The 21126-nt window shown below is 38.3% G+C and overlaps 1 protein-coding gene across 8 annotated transcripts in view; it reads left to right on the top strand.

The window, feature by feature from the left end:
* Positions 1 to 18118, top strand: part of ZNF10 (zinc finger protein 10) — a 103965-nt gene extending 85847 nt beyond the window's left edge. For 6 of the 8 annotated variants that reach the window (XM_024739885.1, XM_024739883.1, XM_024739886.1 and 3 more), the window contains 3 exons: positions 6052 to 6178; positions 6473 to 6559; positions 13306 to 18117. In XM_024739885.1, the coding sequence (XP_024595653.1) occupies positions 6067 to 6178; positions 6473 to 6559; positions 13306 to 15782 (2676 nt within the window). In that variant the 5' untranslated portion in view covers positions 6052 to 6066 and the 3' untranslated portion in view covers positions 15783 to 18117. Of the gene's footprint in view, positions 1 to 6051; positions 6179 to 6472; positions 6560 to 10699; positions 10737 to 13305 lie in introns of those variants that run through there. The other 2 variants (XM_024739892.1, XM_024739888.1) reach the window with 2 other exon arrangements.
* The last annotated feature ends 3008 nt before the right edge of the window (positions 18119 to 21126 follow it).

The raw sequence follows: 21126 nt of genomic DNA on the forward strand, positions 1-21126 counted from the left end.
GATTCTTAACCACTGCGCTGCCGGGGAAGTCCCTCATTGTAATTTTGATTTGCATTTTTATTATGATTAGTGATGTTCAGCATCTTCATGTGCTTATTGGCCATTTGTATATCTTCTTTGGGGAAATGTCTATTCAAGTCCTTTGATTACTTTTGAATAGGTTGTTTTTTGTTGAGTTTTATTTCTTTATATATTCTAGATATTAATCCCTTATAAGGTATATGACTTCCAGATATTTTCTCCCATTTTGGGAGTTGCCTTTTTACTATGTTGATGTTGTGTTTTGATGCAAAAATTTTTTTAATTTTCATGAAGTTCAATTGGTTGGTTTTTCTTTTGTTGCTTGTACCTTTTGTGTCATTTTCAAGAAATCATTGCCAAATCTAACATTGTGAAGCTTTTGCCCTATGTTTTCTTCTTATATAGTTTTAGGTTTTACATTTAGGTCTTTGATCCATTCTAATTTTTATATAGTGTTAGATGAGGGTCCAACTTCATTTTTTTTCATGTGGATATCCAGTTTTCCCAGTAGTATTTGTTGGAAAGACTTTCCCCATAAATGGTCTTGGAACCATTGCCAAAAATCATTTGACCTTATATGCAGGGGGTTATTTCTGGGCTCTGTTCTATTCCATTGTCACCTTTATGTCAGTACCACATTGTTTTGATTACTGTAGCTTTTTTTAATGTAAGTTTTTTTTAATGTTTATTTATTTGACTGCATTGGATCTTAGTTGCGGCATGCAGGATCTTCATTGTGACATGCAGGATCTTTTTGTTGTGGCATGCAGTCTTCTCCAGTTGCGGTGTATAGGCTTCTCTCTAGTTGTGGTGCGCAAGCTCCATAGTGTGCGGGCTCAGTAGTTGTGGTGTGCTGGCCTTGTTGCCCCACAGCATGTTGGATCTTAGTTCCCTGACCAGGGATCGAACCCACATCCCCTGCATTGGAAGAAGGATTCTTAACCACTGCACCACCAGGGAAATCCTGTGTAGTAAGTTTTAAAATCAGGAATTATGAGTCCTCCAGCTTTGTTCTTTTTTAAGATTGTTTTGGCTATTCAGGGTCCCTTGAGCTTCCATATGCATTTTAGGGTGGGTTTTTCTATTTTTGCAAAAAACATCGTCGGAATTTTATTAGGGATTGCATTGAATATGTAGATCACTTTGGGTAGTGTTAACATTTTAATATTAAGGAACATAGGGTATGTTTCTGTTTATTTATGTGTTCTTTAATTTCTTTCAGTAAGGTTTTCAGTTTTCATTCTACAAGTCATTTACCTCCTAGGTTCAGTTATTACTTTTTGATGATGCTATAAATGGAATCATTTTCATAATTTGCTTTTCAGATTGGTCATTGTTAGTGTATAGAAATGCACCTGATTTTGGTGTGTGACTTTGTATCCTGTTATTTGCTGAATTCATTTGTTCTAACTAGGTTGTGTGTGTGTGTGTGTGTGTGTGTGTGTGTGTAATCTTTAAGATTTTCTATATATGGGAAGACATTGTCCATGAACAGAGATAATTTTACTCCTTTTCTAATTTAGATGCCTTTTATTTCTTTTTCTTGCCCAATAGCTCTGGCAAGAACTTGAAGCACTATGTTGAATAGAAATGGAGAAAGAAGGCGTTCCTTTTTAAAAAAAAAACTATTTATTTATTTGGCTGCATTGGGTCTTAGTTGAAGCACATGGGATCTTTCATTGTGGCGTGCAGCCTTCTCTCTAGTTGTGGTGTGTGGACGCTAGAGTGTGTGGGCTTAGTTACCCTGTGGCATGCAGGATCTTAGTTCCCTGAACAGGGATTGAACCCACGTCCCCTTCATTGGAAGGCAGATTCCTAACCACTGGACCACGAGGGAAGTCTTGAAACCAGGCATTCTTGCCTCATTCCTGATCTTAGAAGAAAAGCTTTTAGTCTTTCATAATTGAGTATGATGTTCACTGTGTGGTTTTAAGATGTGGGTTTTATTATGTTGAAGTACTTTCCTTCTATTTCTACTTTGTTGAGTGTTTTCATCATGAAAGAGTGTTGAATCTTGTCAGATCCTTCAATTGAGGTAATCTGCATCGAGATAATCATTTTTTTAACTTCATTCTGTTAGTGTGATGTATTGCATTGAGCAATTTTCAAATGTTGAACCATCCTTGCATTCCGAAAATAAATCCCATTGGTCATGGTGTATGATCTTTTTAACAAGCTGTTGAATTTGATTTGCTATTATTATGAAGATTTTTACATCTATGTTCATGAGGAATATTAGTTTGTAGTTTTCTTGCAGTGGCTTTGTCTGGATTTGGTATCAGAGCCTTAGGAAGTGTTCCCTCCTCTAGGTTTTTGGAAAAGCTTGAGAAAGATTGATGTTATTACTTCTTTAAATATTTGTTAAAATTCACCAGTGAAGCCTGGGCTTTTCTTCTTTGGGGGAAGATTTTTGATTACAGACCCAATCTCCTTACTAGTTATAGATTTATTCAGATTTCCTATTTCTTTGTGATTTGATCTTGATAGAAACACAAATGGAATTCATTCCTTTCAACTAAGTTACCCAATTTGTTGGCATACAGTTGTTCATAGTACTTTCCAATAATCATTTTTATTTTTGTAGAATCAGTACTAATTTCCTCACTTTCATTCTTGATTTTAGTAATTCTAGTCTTCTCTCTTTTTTTTTTTTCCTCAGTCTAGCTACCTGAAGGTTTATCAAAATTTATCTTTTCAAAGAACTAAGCTCTGGTTTCATTGATTTTTTTTCCTATTGTTTTTCTAGTTTCTATTTTGTTTGTATTCTAATCTTATTTCCTTCTTTTTGCTACCTTTGTGTTTAATTTGTTCTTTTTCTGTTTCCTTAAGTTGTAAAGTTAGATTATTGATTTGAGATGTTTCTTGTTTTAAATGTGTTTGGTTTTTATTTTTTGAAGATGTTGGGGGTAGGAGTTTATTAATTTATTTATTTTTGCTGTGTTGGGTCTTCATTTCTGTGCGAGGGCTTTCTCTAGTTTGGCAAGCAGGGGCCACTCTTCATCGCGGTGCACGGGCCTCTCACTGTCACGGTCTCTCTTGTTGCAGAGCACAGGCTCCAGACGCGCAGGCTCAGTAGTTGTGGCTCACAGGCCTAGTTGCTCTGCGGCATGTGGGATCCTCCCAGATCAGGGCTCGAGCCCGTGTTCCCTGCATTAGCAGGCAGATTCTCAACCACTGCACCACCAGGGAAGCCCCTAAATATGTGTTTTTAACTGTAAAATTTTCCCTTAACACTGCTTTTGCTGCATCCCAACAACTTTATGTTGTGTTTTGTTTTCATTCATGTCTAAATATTTACTAATTTCCCTTTTGGTTTGTTTGATCCATTGGTTGTTTAAGACCATGTTGTTTAATTCCCACAAATTTGTGAATTTTCCCTTTTTTTCTGCTGCTTTTAGTGATTTTTAACTTCATCCTATGTGGTCAGAGAAGATACTTTGTATGATATTTATCTTTTAAATCTATTGAGATTTAATTTGTGGTCTAACATATGGTCTGTCCTGGAAAATGTCTCATGTGTACTTGAGAAGAATGTATATTTTGTTCTTGGGTAGAATATTCTGTATATGTCTGTTAGAGGTAGTTTATTTAAATTCTGTTTCCTTATTTTCTTTCTGATTGTTCTATGCATTATCGGGAGTAGGATATTGAAGTTTCCGACTATTATTATAAAACTATTTCTCCCTTCAATTATGTCAGTTTTTGTTTCATGTATTTTGATGATTTGTTATTAGGTGTAACTGTTTATAATTGTCTATCTTCTAGCTGTACTGAAACTTTAATAATATGTAATTTCCTTCTTTGTCTCTTACAACCTTTTTGATTTGTCTGATGTTAGTATAGCCACCCCTGCTCTACTTCGGTTACTACTTGCATGGAATATCTTTATCCATCTTTTCACTTTTGATCTGTTTGTGTCTTTGGATCTAAAGTGAGTTTCTTATAGACAGCATATTTGAGTCATGTTTCTTAATCCATTTTGCCAAACTTTGTCTTTTCACTGGAGAGTTTTATTGATTTACACTTATAGTAATTACTCATAAGGAGGGATTTATTTCTGTCATTTTGCTGTTTTCTTTATACCTTATAGCTTTTTGGTCCTTCAGTTCCTGCAATCACTGTCTTTTGTGATTAGTTGAATTTTTATAGTGAAATGTCTAAATTCCTTTCTCATTTGCTTTTTGTGTAAGTTTTATAACTATTTTCTTCATGGTTGCCATGGGATTACATTTAACTTCCTAAAGTTATAGCATTCTGATTTGAATTTATACCAGCTTAACTTCAATAACATACAAACATTATGCTCTTTTACAGCTCTGTCCCGCCCCTTTTGATTGCTGATGTCTCAGAGTTACATCTTTATACATTGTGTGCCCCGAAATGTAAACTAATAATCATTTCAAATGCATTTGTCTCTTATAATTATGTAGAGAATGAAATGTAGAGGCACAAATATACTACCATTATAATTACCCAGATATTTACCTTTATTCAGATCTTTATTTCTTCAAACAGCTTCAAAATATTGTCTAGTGTTCCTTTATTTCACATACATGACTCCCTTGAGCATCTCTTAACAAGCAGGTCTAGTGGTAGCAAACTACCTTTTGTTCTTCTGGGAATGTCTTCATTTCTACCTCACTTTTTACTTACTTAATTAATTAATTTTTGGCTGCGTTGGGTCTTCATTGATACATGTGGTCTTTCTCTAGTTCTGGCGAGTGGGGTCTACTCTTCATTGCAGTGCACATGCTTCTCATTACTGTGGCTTCTCTTGTTGCAGAGCATGGGTTCTAGAGTGCAGGCTCAGTAGTTGGGGCCCACGGGCTTAGTTGCTCCATGGCATGTGGGATCGTGGGATCTTCCTGGGCCAGGGCTCGATCCCGTGCCCCCTGCATTGGCAGGTGGATTCTTAACCACTGCGCCACCAGGGAAGCCCTCTACCTCACTTTTGAAGCACAGTTTTGTCAGATACAGGATTCTTGGCTGGTAGTTTATTTTTCTTTTAGCTCTTTGAATATATGGGTTTATTGCCTTTTGGTCTCCAAAGGTTCTGATGAGAAATCTATTTATAATCTTACTGAGGAGCCATTGTAGGAAACAAGTCATTGCTTTCTTGATGCTTTCAGGGTTCTCTCTTTGTCTATTGAAAATTTGAGCATATGCGTTTCTTTGAGTTCATTGTTTTTGGAGTTTGTTTAGATTCTTGGATGTTTATATTCATGTCTTCATCAAATTTGGAATTTCATTTTCAAATTTGGTGTCCATTTTTTTTTTTTTTTTGCTGTACGTGGGCCTCTCACTGTTGTGGCCTCTCCCGTTGCGGAGCACAGGCTCCAGACGCGCAGGCTCAGCCACTTTGAGGCATGTGGGATCTTCCCGGACCGGGGCACGAACCCGTGTCCCCTGCATCGGCAGGCAGACTCTCAACCACTGTGCCACCAGGGAAGCCCTGGTGTCCATTTTTGAAAATCTTAGCCATTCTAGATGTGTAATGGTGTCTCACTGTTTTAATTTGCAATTCTCTAATGATATATGATGTTGAGCATCTTCTCATATGCTGATTTACCATCAGTGTATCTTCATGTTCAGATCTGTCGCCCCACACCATGGTTGCTACTTACAGCTGTTGCCTTTTTTATTTCACGAAATTTTAACGTCTTCTCTTCAGTGGTAGCTCCTGGTGCATTCCCCCTTTGTGCCCATGTTCTCTGCATGTTCTTTTGTCATAGCATCTTTGACTGCCTGTTACATTTTTATGGGTTTAATCTTTGCTGTTCTCTGCAATGCTGAACACTTCTGTCTTTCATCCATTTTATATTACTTGCACCTAGTTGAAAACCTGGCACATGGTATTCTTATATGTTGCATGAGAAGTTGACTGATTTAATGCATATTGATGGGATATTTTCAGTAAACGTTTGCTTTTCTCCCAAAGTAGAATGTAAATAATGGACACCCTTAGCAGCCTTTTGTTACTACAAACTCAGTAAAATGATATGCAATTGAATGGGAATATTGCTGTTTCAGGGACCATTGTCATTCATGGATGTGTTTGTGGACTTTACCTGGGAGGAGTGGCAGCTGCTGGACCCAGCTCAGAAGCACCTGTACAGGAGTGTGATGTTAGAGAACTATAGTAACCTGGTGTCCCTAGGTAAGTACCACTTCCCTGAAAGGAGTGTGTGTCATCTCCAGGCTTCCCCTTCTTGGGTGCTGAAAGCTGGGGCACTTTTGTAAAATGCTTGGTGATTTGGGGCTTATATTTAGAGGCCACATTTTCTTATTCTCCCTTTGCCATCAGAATCTGCTGGTTGAATGATGTTCACTTTGCCAAAGTGCAAAAGGGCAGCTTGATCACGCCGCCTCTAAACCGAGTCTTCCCCATTCTGCTGAATCCCATGGTCCTAGGCAGTTTGGGGCCAGGTTGTCTGTAATTTTCTATTCACAGGGTATCAACACACCAAACCGAATATCATTTTCCAGTTGGAACAAGAAGAGCTGTGGATGATGCAAATTCCAAGTGAGAGCCATATGGGTGAGTCGTCAGGACATTTAGATCTTTTCCTCCTTAGAATTGGTGTGAGTTCTGACGTGATGTTCCCTTTGTGTTTGTACTTTCGGGTCATTTGTAACCATTGTCTCTTAGTTAATCTCCTCTGTGGCATTCTCAGCTTCCTTCTTACTTTCCCGTGGTGATAGATGCATTTCATCATGCATTTAAGCAAGCTTTTCCTCTTTACCTCTTTTCATGTGACTTTCACACCCCTTCTACTTTTTTTCTATTTTTCTAAAATTACTTACATTCATATTCAACACAGTTCCAATTTCCTTCCCCTTGAAACCTACGTGTTAGGAGACTCTACCCTTTCTGCTTCTCCTTCCTAATGGCTTTGTCATCACTGTTCTTTCTGAGTGTATTCCTGCATCATTTGATAATATCAGTTCTCTTGCCTGAAGCCTTTCCCCCACGCCTTACTCAAGTGAACCCCGTGGAACCCACTCTCACACTGCACGACGCAGTGCTTATTCTCCTCGTGCTTTTCTGCCCTCGCGTGCTCTTTCCTCTGAGTCCAAAGGGGTCTTTCTTATATTCCCCACTTTCCTCGTATATTGTAAGTTTTAAAAGACTTCCACTCTGAAGATTTACGCTTTTTCTTTCTGTATTGGTGACTGACAGCTCCATCCCTCTTTCATCTGCCCTTTGGTACTGGGTTTGATTGTTCCACAGGGCATCTTCCCTGCATGGGCCACTCCCTTGTCTCATTTTTCAGAAACTGGAATTGGAATGTCCCTTCTGCTGCCCCATAGCTGTATGATAATTTCTTCTTACCTTCCTGTTTGTTAGTTCTGCTATGCTCCTGGTTTTTCTTCCTGGCACTGGGGCGTGAGCCTAAATATTCTTTTTATGCAGTTATCTTCACTAGTCTAGCTATAATCTGTTAGTATCTTGGTCCTTCAAAAATAAGTCTTTTAAGGCCTCCATCTTCTCAATTCCCACCTCCTTCTCATTGGGAATGAGATAATTCCCAATATTATCTTTTTTTTCTTTTCTTTTCTTTTTTGGCTACACCACACGGCTTATGGAATCTTAGTTCCTGACCAGAGATTGAACCCGGGCCCTTGGCAGTAAAAGCATGGAGTCCTAACTACTGAACCGCCAGGGAATTCCATTATTTCATTTCTTGCTTATTCTACTTATTAGCCAAATTTATACCTTTTAGTCTTTTTATACTGTGAGTTCATCCTGATGTTACTGTCAGATATATTTCCCTAAGCAACTACGTATTCTGTCATAAGTGTGGCAGGATAAACCAACAGATAATCTTTGTATTATTAGGATTGTTTCAGCTGCAATTTTTGATTAGTCCTAAATCAAACTATTTAGGCAGAAGTGATTTATTACCACACATCACAAAATGTCCTGATGTGGGACTGCTTGACTTACTAAATGCCCAAACGTCTATCTCTGCCTCGCCATTCTAACTATGTCAGTATTTCTCAGATTTCCTCCCCTCATGGTCACCAGATGCCTCTTGCAGTTCCAGCCAACACCTGCAGATATACCAGTGGGCGGTGGAATAAGAGAGACTGTTTCTTCCCACATGGCCCTTTTAATCAGGCATTAAAATCTATTTTAGGAAGCCCCAGCAGACTTACCATGTTGAGCAGGCTAGATTTTCATCACATATCCCTGTGTAAAGAAGACTCTGGTGAGGAAAACGGGGCCATCACTGTCGGCTCAGCTATATCATGCTTCACTCTCGGCAGGGGTCTGGAAGTGGGTCCCATTTTCCTAACTGCAGCACACGGCCTTACAAATGGAAGTAGGAAATAAGATCAGGTTTCTGCCAGCCAGGAAAGGGCAGCAGAACGGCTGGGTAGGCAGCGCTGTCCACCTCCATCTACCTCTCTGGTTAGGTATCATCCAGTCACACCTCTCTTTCCATCCATTCATCTTCAAAAATATTCTATCACCCCCTTGTCATTCTTCTAGTATATTAATGCAAGTCTAGGATCCTTGTTTCTAATCAGACATGGTGGTTCTTCGTGGTCCGGTGATCTATAATTAAAGATAAGTTATCCACGTACAACCAGCCAGACAGGTAGAGTGGCAGAGGGAAGTACAGGGTGGGTACAACAGGAACCTCGTTCTGGGAGAGCAGCAGGAGTGGCACAACAGAGAAGCATTGGAACCCGGGCTGGGCAGGCTGTGCCGGGGCTTCCTGCTGTGGCCGTGGCCTGGTGAGCCCGGGTTCTGCTGGCTTAGCATGATTTCCTCTTCCATTGTCTTCTGTGGCTAAACTCAAGATGGGCCACAGCCAGTAATCATGTTTAATACAGTCTTAAATCATGTTTAAATAATCTTTAATCTTGTGAATTCCTGTCTTCTACTCACTGGCTCTGGTATTCTGTTCTTATTTCTTGAATTCTTTGTGCTCTTCCTTGAGATACCAGCAATGATTAATTTCCTGCAATTATTGTTGTAAAGAAAATGCTCAACAGCAAATTCATTAGATTTCCTGGGAAATCAAATGAAGGAAACCAGAGATGTGGGAACCAAGGGAAAATAAGCAGGAGTGTGGTGCCAGCAACAGAAGGATTGGAAGGGTGAAGTACAGAAACTGACAGATTCAGTATCCTCGAACTTTCAGAGTCTACAGGGACAACACTGACAGCCAAACATGAGCAAATATGATTTGAGGGCAAAGGTTAATTACTCACTGGCCTGTTTTCTTCTTGATGGAAACACTTCTGACTTTAAGACCATGTATTGGGTTGGCCAAAGGTTCATTCAGTTTTTTCCATAAGATGGCTCTGGTAGCACTTAGTTGTCTTTAACTTCATTCAAAACAGTTTTGTTAGATTGTATTGTGACAGCTGTCGTATCAGCATGCATTAAAAAAAAGTATCAAAATTGGTGAATTTTTGTGTAGCCATTTTAATATTGAAGATGGAAGAAAGCAACATTTTTGGCCTATTATACTGTATTATTTCAAGGAAGGCAAAACTGCAACTGAAATGCAGAAAGGGATTTGTGCAGTATATGGAGAAGGGGCTGTGACTGATCTAACATGTCAAAAGTGATTTGTGAAGTTTCATGCTGAAGATTTCTCTCTGGATGATGCTCCACGGTCAGGTAGACCAGTTGAAATTGATAGCAATCGAATTGAGACCTTAATTGAATTGTCGTATCAGCATGCATTAAAAAAAACGTATCAAAATTGGTGAATTTTTGTGTAGCCATTTTAATATTGAAGATGGAAGAAAGCAACATTTTTGGCCTATTATACTGTATTATTTCAAGGAAGGCAAAACTGCAACTGAAATGCAGAAAGGGATTTGTGCAGTATATGGAGAAGGGGCTGTGACTGATCTAACATGTCAAAAGTGATTTGTGAAGTTTCATGCTGAAGATTTCTCTCTGGATGATGCTCCACGGTCAGGTAGACCAGTTGAAATTGATAGCAATCGAATTGAGACCTTAATTGAGGACAATTAACGTTATATCACAAGGGAGATAGCCGATATATGCAAAATCCAGATCCAAATCAAGGGTTGAAAATCATTTGCACAAGCTTGGTTATGTTAATTGCTTTGATGTTTGGGTTCCATGTAAGTTAAGCGAAGAAAACCTTCTTGATCATATTTTCAAATGCGATTCTCTACTTAAATGTAACGAAAACGTTCAGTTTTTAAGACGAATTGTGATGGGCGAATGAAAAGTGGATACTGTACAATAATGTGGAACGGAAGAGATCGTGGGGCAAGTGAAATGAACCACCATCAACCACACCAAAGGCTGGTCTTCATCCAAAGAAGATGATGTTGTATATATGGTGGGATTGGAAGGGAGTCCTCTATTATGAGCTTCTTCTGGAAAACCAAATGATTACTTCCAACAAGTACTGCTCCCAATTAGACCAACTCTAAGCAGCACTCGAGATAAAACATCCAGAATTACTCAACGGAAAACACATTATCTTCCATCAGGATAATGCAAGACCGTATGTTTTTTTGATGACGAGGCAAAAACCGTTACAGCTTGGCTGGGAAGTTCTGATTCATCTGCCATATTCACGAGACAATGCACCTTTGGATTTCCATTTATTTCAGTCTTTACAAAATTCTCTTAATGGAAAAAATTTTAATTCCCTGGAAGACTGTAAAAGGCACCTGGAAGAGTTCTTTGCTCAAAAAGATAAAACCTTTTGGTAAGATGGAATTATGAAGTTGCCTGAAATATGGCAGAAGGTAGTGGAACAAAATGGCGAGGGCTTCCCTGGTGTTGCAGTGGTTGAGAGTTCGCCTGCTGATGCAGGGGACATGGGTTCGTGCCCCGGTCCGGGAGGGTCCCACATGCCACGGAGCAGCTGGGCCCATGAGCCATGGCTGCTGGGCCTGCGCATCTGAGCCTGTGCTCCGTAATGGGAGAGGCCACAACAGTGAGAGGCCGCGTACCGCAAACAAAAAAACCCATAATGGCTAATATGTTGTTCAGTAAAGTTCTTGGTGAAAATGGAAAATGTATCTTTTATGTTTACTTAAAAACCAAAGGAACTTTTTGGCCAACCCAGTAATAGCCAGTAATGTTCCCTCCAAAGCCACTGTAATAGTCAAACATGCTCCTGTTCATTTCTCACTGCATGGAGGTGGGTACTGTCCCAGTTGGGAATTGATGTTTGGGAAAATATAATTTGGAGGTTGTGTACAAAATGAATAAGAGGGTTCAGATTTAAGATGTAGGGAAACCTGAAATGGGGTGTTAAGATCCTGTGATATTGCTGTCTTCAAACCTGACCTGCTTCTGTGTTCTCTTAATACACTTTTTTGTCCATTGCCTTGGTCAGCAATAACTTTGGGACATCTAGGTCAACTCTACCCATTCTCTCTTCTGTTCAACCTCCAGGTATTTCTGATTATGACTGAGGACTTAGTCTTGTGTCTAGTTCCCTATCCACTTTGTATTTTTGGAATTTGGTTGGGGGGTGGGAGTTGGGTTGGGTTTATGTTTAAAAGCATTCTGGCCACCCTGCCCCGTCTGTTTTTCATTCCCCTCAGAGAAAACCAGTTTCATCTCTTTAGCTCTTTCTTATGGTATTTACGTCCGTGTTTTTCTAAATAAGCAACTTATTCTCTTGCACCTTGATTTCCTCCTAATTACTTAGTGTGAAGGGTAAAGATTTAATTCTCTTTCATCCTCCTTCCCTCATATTCCCCATGATATACACACTGTCTCTTTCCATACCTCCATCATCCTAATCAAGCTGTTTCATACTTAGATCAGTCTTCAGTTTTTATATCTTTACGACCATGTAATTTCTGTTTACAGGTAAATCATGCAAGTTTACAATGGCTAGTTTTCGTTCATAAATCACTTTTTCTCTTGAGTTGTTTTACTTCCGTGCCCAGTTTTCTGTGTTATCATTAATGTATTTATAATTAATTTAACCCCAGACTCTTCTTCACATGTCTAAATATTCTTTTGGTACATTCAGCTAAATTAGTGATTCTGTCAATTTCATCTTCCTGGTGACATCACTCCCATGTCTTTTGACTTGCTCCAGTGTAAGCTGATTTTTCTCAAGACCTGGTTGTACAGTTTTTAACCTGGAATCTCCTTTCAGATTTTCTTTTCTATTTTTTTGTGTCATCTTTTTTCTTGGTTTGTTTTCATAGTAGTTTCCTGTGAAAGGAACACCTTTCATAGTAGCTTCCTGTGAAAGGGTGCATTTGATATAAAATTTGAGACATGTGCCACTGAAAATGTTTATACTTTACCCCTGAATGCTCTGTTTTTTCTCTCCTAGCGATGCTAATGAGTAGTCAGATCTACTCTAAATTTTGACCCATTATATGAAACTTTTTTGGTTTTTCTGGAAGCTTTATTAGCTGCTGCTTGTCAGCATTCTGAAACATCTTGATGATGTTTCTTGTGAGTTTATTTTCATCTATTTGGGTATTCAGTGGAACTTTATTCCCAAGAAGACTGTAAACCAATCTGCAGTGGTTCTGCTCTTTCTCCTGAGCTTGGCACAGTGTTTGGCACATAATAGATATTTAACGGTTATTCGTTGAATGAAGCTAATGCTCAGAGATCCTTTCCCACCTCTTTATATAGATATATATATATTTAAAATAAATAAATAAATTTATTTATTTTTGGCTGCATTGCATCTTCATTTCTGCACTCAGGCTTTCTCTAGTTGTGGCGAGCGGGGGCTACTCTTCCTTATGGTGCGCAGGCTTCTCATTGCAGTAGCTTCTCCTTTTGTGGAGCATGGGCTCTAGGTGCACGGGCTTCAGTAGTTGTGGCACATGGGCTTCAGTAGTTGTGGCTCACGGGCTCTAGACCGCAGGCTCAGTAGTTGTGGCACATGGGCTTAGTTGCTCTGCAGCATGTGGGATCTTCTTGGACTAGGGCTTGAACCCATGTCCCCTGCATTGGCAGGCGGATTCTTATCCACTGTGCCACCAGGGAAGGCCCCACCTCTTTCTGTTTTGCTCATTTCTCTTTTGCTTTCTAAAGAAGGCATTTTGCAAAATTTTGTAACTCAAGACTACCTTTATTTATTGTCAGTTCCCTTTGCCTCATACATATTTTGATTTGCTTTGTTTTCCTGAGTGCTCAGGAGTTTGGGTACATTTACACTTGAGATTTTAATTACATTCAGAACTGATAGCTGAAACTAAGAAAAACCTCATGATATGGCATTTTTAAGGCAATTTTATGCTATACTAGGATCATGTTACTATTTATAACATGAGTATTTTCATTTCTAGACGAAGTCTGGGAAATTGATGGTCATATGGAATGGCATAAGGAAAATCAAGGCAAGCTAAGAAGTATGTCAAAAGGCTATCAGTGTACTGCATTTGGAAAACTATGTCTTCTTAGTACAAATTATGTTTCTTCAAGACAAAAACTTCATAAATGTGTCACAAATGGAAAGAGTTTGAAATATAGTACAGATTTCGGTAATAATTATTCCAGAAAGAATCCTAATGGGTTTCATGCACATAGGGAATCGTCCTTCCATTCTAAACATGAGCAAGCTGTTATTGGGATAAAATACTGTGAAAGTAATAAATCTGGAAAAACTGCCAACAGAAAGTCACAGCTCATATGCAAGCAAATACGTATGGGAGGAAAGCCCTTTGAATGCAGTTACTGTGGGAAGGCCTTCAGCAGCAAGTCATACCTTGTGGTGCATCAGCAAACTCATGCAAAAGAAAAACCCTACAAATGTAATGGATGTGGGAAAGACTTCAGCAGCAAATCCTACCTCATTGTTCATCAGAGAACTCACACAGGAGAGAAACTACATGAATGCAGTGTTTGTCAGAAAACTTTCAGTTTCAATTCACAACTTGTTATACATCAGAGAATTCACACGCGGGAGAATCCCTATGAATGCTGTGAATGTGGGAAAGTCTTCAGTAGGAAAGACCAGCTTGTTTCACACCAGAGAACTCATTCAGGACAGAAACCCTATGGGTGTCATGACTGTGGGAAAGCTTTTGGTTTGAAATCACAACTCATTATACATCAAAGAATTCACACAGGGGAGAAACCCTATGAATGCAGTGATTGTCGGAAAGCTTTTAATACAAAGTCTAACCTCATGGTACATCAGAGAACCCACACGGGGGAGAAACCCTATGGTTGTAGTGAATGTGGGAAAGCCTTTACTTTCAAGTCACAGCTCATTGTACATCAGGGAGCACACACTGGGGTAAAACCCTATGCATGTAATCAGTGTGGAAAAGCGTTCAGTTTGAAGTCACAACTCATTGTACATCAGAGAAGTCACACAGGAGTGAAACCCTATGGATGCATTGAATGTGGGAAAGCTTTTAGGAGCAAGTCCTACCTCATCATACATATGAGGACTCACACAGGAGAGAAACCACATGAATGCAGTGAATGCGGGAAATCCTTCAGTTTCAATTCACAACTTATTGTACATCAGAGAATTCACACGGGGGAGAATCCCTATGAATGCAGTGAATGTGGGAAAGCCTTCAGTCGGAAATACCAGCTCATCTCACACCAGAGAACTCATGCAGGGGAGAAGCCCTATGAATGCAGTGACTGTGGGAAAACTTTTGGTTTGAAGTCACAGCTCGTGATACATCAGAGAACTCATACAGGAGAGAAACCCTTTGAATGCAGTGACTGTCAGAAAGCCTTTAACACAAAGTCGAATCTTATTGTTCATCAGAGAACCCACACAGGAGAGAAACCCTATGGTTGTAGTGAATGTGGGAAAGCCTTTACTTTCAAGTCACAGCTCATTGTACATCAGGGAGCACACACTGGGGTGAAACCCTATGGGTGTAATCAGTGTGGAAAAGCCTTCAGTTTGAAGTCACAGCTCATTGTACATCAGAGAAGTCACACAGGGTTGAAACCCTATGGATGCATTGAATGTGGGAAAGCTTTTAGGAGCAAGTCCTACCTCATCATACATATGAGGACTCACACAGGAGAGAAACCACATGAATGCAGTGAATGCGGGAAATCCTTCAGTTTCAATTCACAACTTATTGTACATCAGAGAATTCACACGGGGGAGAATCCGTATGAATGCAGTGAATGTGGGAAAGCCTTCAATAGAAAAGATCAGCTCATGTCACATCAGCGAACTCATGCTGGGGAAAAACCTTATGGGTGCAGTGAGTGTGGGAAAGCCTTTAGTAGCAAGTCATACCTCATTATACACATGAGAACTCATTCTGGAGAGAAACCATATGAATGCCACAAATGCGGGAAAACCTTCATTTGGAAGTCGCTACTCATTGTACACGAGCGCACTCATGCAGGGGAAAACCCTTATAAATGCAGTCAATGTGAGAAGTCCTTCAGTGGAAAATTACGGCTCATTGTACATCAGAGAATGCACACAAGAGAGAAGCCCTATGAATGCAACGAATGTGAAAAAGCCTTCATTAGGAAGTCTCAGCTCATTGTACATCAGAGGACTCATTCAGGGGAGAAACCCTATGGATGCAGTGAATGTGGAAAAACCTTCTCTCAGAAATCAATTCTCAGTGCACATCAAAGAACTCATACAGGAGAGAAACCCTGTAAGTGCAGTGAATGTGGGAAGGCCTTTTGTTGGAAGTCACAGCTCATTATGCACCAGAGAACTCACACAGATGAGAAACATATTGGTGAAGTAAATGTAAGAAACTTTCTCTCAAAAGTCAAGTCACAGGAATTCCCAGAAAATTTGTACAGAAGAGAAACTCTGTAAATGGAATCATCTCATTGTACACCATGTATATGTGGCATGTGGAACTCTGTTTTTTATACACACAAAAAAATCAGTACATGTGCACAAGGGACTCTGAATTCAGTGAACCCTATGAAAGTTCTTAGCAGGAAGTCTTGTAAGTTTGTGCAGGTGAGGAACATTATGAATGAAATGAATGTCAGAAAGCCATTTTTTGATATGCTAACATCCACAAAGAGGAAATTCCATAATGCAAATGAATATAGAATACAGTCCTTTGAAATTCATAGTTTACTAAGAATTAGGATTTTAATGAGAGAAAACATAAATGAATGAATTGCAGGTATCATAAGCTCATACCTTGGAGAAACCATGCTATAAGTTAGGGAAATTCTTCGTCTAGAAGGACAAACTTCTAGTAAAAAAAAAAAAGAAAAAATTTGAATGAATGAAGATCTATGAATATTTCAGATGGGGTAAAGCCTCAGCAGGAAGGTTTATTTACTATTATTTTGATTCATTTGGAAAAAAATAATTTCCTTTACAAATGAAGGGAAATTATGTTCCAAATGTTCCAAACTTTTAGGAAACAATTGGAGAAAGTATTCAACTATCAATGATAGGTATGTTCATAGTACAACATAAAGATTTTTTAATCTGTGTAAATAAATGTAACAATCAGGATAACAATAAGGATGACATCATAAGACCTGCAGGGATATTTAGGTGTTATCTTCGTTTCTGTACTATAAAATATGTTTTGTGTAGTTTTGCATATTCTTGTGAATGCCGCATTTGATAGATAAATTAGCTAGATAACAATACCATTTTCCAGGGGTTTCTACTCTGCATAGAGACATTCTTATTTAAAAATACAACTTCTTACTAGAATAATATGGCATTAAAATGCATTTCCATACTTTAAACCTTTTATTTTGTACCCTTTGTAAATGGTCCTGAAAGCTACCTCTTTAGTTATATAATCAATATAGTGCAATATAGTTTCATGTGATTGTGTATCTGCAATCTGTTCTACCTTCTCTGGTTAGAACACCTTGATTTCCTTTAAGAGAATTCACAGTGTATGCAGTCATGATGGGATCATCATTCAAGGTGCCCTGCCAGGATTTGGCTGAGATAGTTCAGAATATAAATTTTTAATGGACTCCTTAGTACAGTAAATCAAACTTAGCTTTTGTTCTCAGGTAGCATCTTACTGCTAGTATTAATTAGTTCCTTCTATATAGATTACACAGAATAGCTTTAGTTATTGTCCCTTTTTAATCCTAGTTCACTTCTCTGTTAATTTGAACTATCTTGTATCCTCTCAGTACATTTAAGTGATACCTTTAAGTGATGCTGCTGAAATGTGTATGTATAGCTATAGATTCAGGACGGTGAAAAGTCATTCTACCAGTTGCTTACTTACAAAGTCAGTTTTTTTCACAGCCTCACCAATTACCTTATGTGAATGAGCATTAATCTGAAAATTAGGTTAGGCTATCTTGGAGGAATATGAGGATTCAAAACTGCAAATATTTCTGAAACACCCACTACTTTGTGCTCTTTACTTCAGTGGGGAATCCCATCTCTCACCCAAAGAAACTTGAAGGACGTAGTCAATGATTTCTGAATCCCAAGTCCTTATGTGTTCAGTTCATTATTATTATCCAATGTTAATAGACCTGGGGTGAAGAATGATGATTTACAGAAGGGAAGAGAAGGCTTGCATAAGGAAAGAATTTCAGATATCTGCTACAGTCTGTCCCTTAAACCTGGAAAATCTGAATATGTATTTTGTCATTGATGTTCCAAGGAAGATATATGCACAAAATAAAGAATAAACACATATTCTGTTTCCTACCATCCAGGGTCAATTAGATTTTAAAGCTTCTGTATTGTGTGATGCAAATCCACATTCAGCCTCTCCCAGTAGAAGCCAGAGATGTCAGCATAATGTTGAAGGCATAAATCAAATACTGTGTGAAAGGATAATGATGGATTGGGTCTGATTTTAAATGAAATGGAAAATTTTTCAGATAAATGAAACTTAACAAAAATCAGTAGATCAGCAACCAGTAAAAAACAATAGGAAAGTTAAAAATTGAATTTCTGGCTTGAAAATCTACCTAGCTCCTCTAACTCTGCCCCAGCCCCAGAAAAGAAAGAGGTTCCAGAGACTTTCAGTAATAGTTGATAATTTTCAGGAAAGTTAAAGGAAAGATAATTCTAACATTTTACAATATTTCACAGGAAGTAGACATTTTGGGGGGAAATGACAAAGTCATTTGTGAACATAGATTTAAAAATTCTAAATGGAATTATAGCAAAAATGCATCTAGTAATGTAGAGTTTTTATTTTTTTAAGTCATGACATTATTAAGTGTAGTAGACTGTTAGTAGTGAATCCAATATTTCTTCATTACCAGCAGTATCATTGTATTTTTCATAATGGTGATGTGCTCAGCTAAAAAGCTGCATTTCTCCATTCTTTTTGTAGCTAAGTGTGATCCTGCTGCTAATTCTGAGTAATGAAATGGACATAGAAGTTACTGAGAGGGATAATGGGAAGGTTTTTCAAAAGGAAAACAAGTGGGGAAAGCCCCCTAGTGTGCTTTCATCTTTTCTTTTTAATATGCAACATGCTGGATGTTTGGAGACTCAGCAGCCATCTTAGAACCTGAATTCCTCTTGAGGGTGGAAGCTGTCTGCTTGAGTGCGGTAGAGAGATAAGAGTGATGTGGCTCTCTGGTAATGATGGAGCTGCTGTGCCAGCCCTTAGACCACCAAGTCTGGGCATATTTTTACACAAAAGAGAGATGAACTGTCTTGTTCATGGCATCTTTTCTTTTTTCGTTGGGAGGAGAGTTGGTTCTGTTATGTGCACCTGAACCTGATCCTAATTAAAACTCATTAGGGTGTTTGGAAGATTTAATATTAGAAATTCTTTTTGTAAAATTAACCACACTACCAGAAAGAAGCCATATGAATATCTCAGTATGTGTAGATAAATCATTTGATGGGCTATAATACCCATAGATTATCTTAAAATGTTATTAAATTAGAGATAGAAGTTAACTCCTTTAACTTTGCAAGGAGTATGTTCCAAAAACTGACAAATGTCATATTTAATGATAAAACAGTAAATGTATACCTTTAAATTAAGAAAAAGAATGCCCATCAATTTTATTGAGCAATATAATGACAGTTCTAGCCAATATGTGAGAACAGAAAGTTGTAAGGAATTGGGGTTTGGGGCAGAAACAAAAATCGTATTGTTTGCACATGTGATTGTCTATTTAGAAAAACCAAAATAAACTACAAGCAAATATTTAAACTACAGGCTGTAAGGCAAGGAGTTGTTTCGCACAGCTCTGAGAGCTGGCAGCTTGGCTGTGAGCACAAGCAAATCTCTACAACGTCTCCATGCTCAGATTCCAGGCCCTGCTGAGGGAAACATTCTGATTTGCCCTCAAAATATCTGAAGGCAGTTTTGCACTAACTCAACCAAAAGCTTCAACCAAGCTCGGTCAGTTGAAATACAGATCAGATTGATTCAGACCCACCTTATCTCCCAGCCTAAGAGCTGTCATTAGAAAATATGTACCCTTTTCTGGAAGTAAATATATATTCAAAGAGCAAAGAAAATTATCAGGAATATATAGGTACCTTATATAATGAAAAGCATCATTTTGCCAAAAAGACAATCCTAAATGTGCATGCACTTAACAAGAAAGCTTCAAAATCATGCAAAAACAGGGTGAAATGAGAAATATACTCTACCATTTTAGTTGGACACTTCAACAGTTATTTCTCAGTAACATAAGTTGGAGACCAAAAATCAGCAAGGCTATAGAAGCACTGAATAATGCCATCAATAAAGTAGACCTGGTAGACATGTCTAGAATATCCAACAGCAGAGTATGTATTCTTTTCAACTACATGTGAAGCATTCATCAATACAGGTCATGTCCTAAGTCATTAATCTTAACATTTTTTAAATAATTGAAACCTTTCAAAATTTTTTCCATCTGTAGTGCAGTTTAACAAGAAACCAATTGCAACAAGAACAGAAAAATCGACAAACACTTGGAAATTAAGCAGCACAATTCTAAGTAATTCATGGCTCCAAGAAATTTCAAGAAAAATATGGGAAATATTTTGAATTATTATATACAACATGTACAAATTAAAATACAACATATCAAATTTTTTGAGATGCAGAAAAAGCAGCGTGTAGAGGGAAATTAATGGCACTAAATACCTACATTAGAAAAGAATAAAGGTCTCACATCAATAATCTAAAGTCCTACCTTAAGGAACTAGGAAAAGAAGAGTAAAGCCCAGTGTAAATAGGAATGAAATAGTAAGGATAAGACCAGAAACCAGCGAAACTAAAACAGTGGAAGGGGTAAGCAACACAAAACAAATTTGACAACTTTGATGGACTAAATTCTTGAAAGACACAAACCACCAAAGCTTAATATGAAATGGGTAACCTGAATAGTGCTACATTTATTAAAGAAATTAAATTCATAGTTAAAATTCTCCCAAGAAAGAAAAATCCAAGCTCAGATCATTTCACTGGTGATTTCTATCAAACATTTAAGAAAGAAGTAATAGCCATTCTATACTAACTCTTCAAGAAAATAGATGACAAATACTTCTTAACCAATTTTATGAAATCAGTGTCACACTGATTAAAAGAAAAAACTACAATTTCTTAAAAAACTACAAATGTTCTTCATGAACATAGATGTAAAAAGCCTCAATATTAGTTAATTAAATCCAATAATATATAAAAGGGTAATACATGAAGGCAAATTTGAGTTTATCTTGGGAATACAAAGCTGAGGCTGACTCAATATTCAAAATCCAATCACTAATTCATACCTGACCAACTAAAAAATAAAAATCATATGGTCACATCAACAGGTGTAGTAAAAGCATTTGTTCAAATTCCACAGCACTCATGATAAAAAAAAAAAAAACCTGAGAAAACTGGGAATAGGAAGTAGCTTCCTCAAACTAATAAAGCACATCTGAAAAGTGTCTACAGCAGGGATCCCCAACCCCCAGGGGGCACCACAGTACTAGTACTGGTCTGCGGCATGTTAGGAACTGGGCCACACAACAAGAGGTGAGTAGTAGGCGAGTGAGCGTGGCTTCATCTGCTGCTCCCCATCACTCCCCATCAATTGCATTACCTCCTGAAGCATCCCCCCCGCCCCCTGGTCCATGGAACAGTTGTCATCCGTGGAACTGGTCCCTGTTGCCAAAAAGGTTGGGGACCGCTGGTCTACAATTAATGTCATAATGGTGAAAGAGTGAATAGCTTCCCTTAAGATTGAGGACAAGTCAATTA

Source organism: Neophocaena asiaeorientalis, unplaced genomic scaffold (genome assembly GCF_003031525.2).
Source record: "Neophocaena asiaeorientalis asiaeorientalis breed wild unplaced genomic scaffold, Neophocaena_asiaeorientalis_V1.1 scaffold757, whole genome shotgun sequence".
NCBI lineage: Eukaryota > Metazoa > Chordata > Mammalia > Artiodactyla > Phocoenidae > Neophocaena > Neophocaena asiaeorientalis.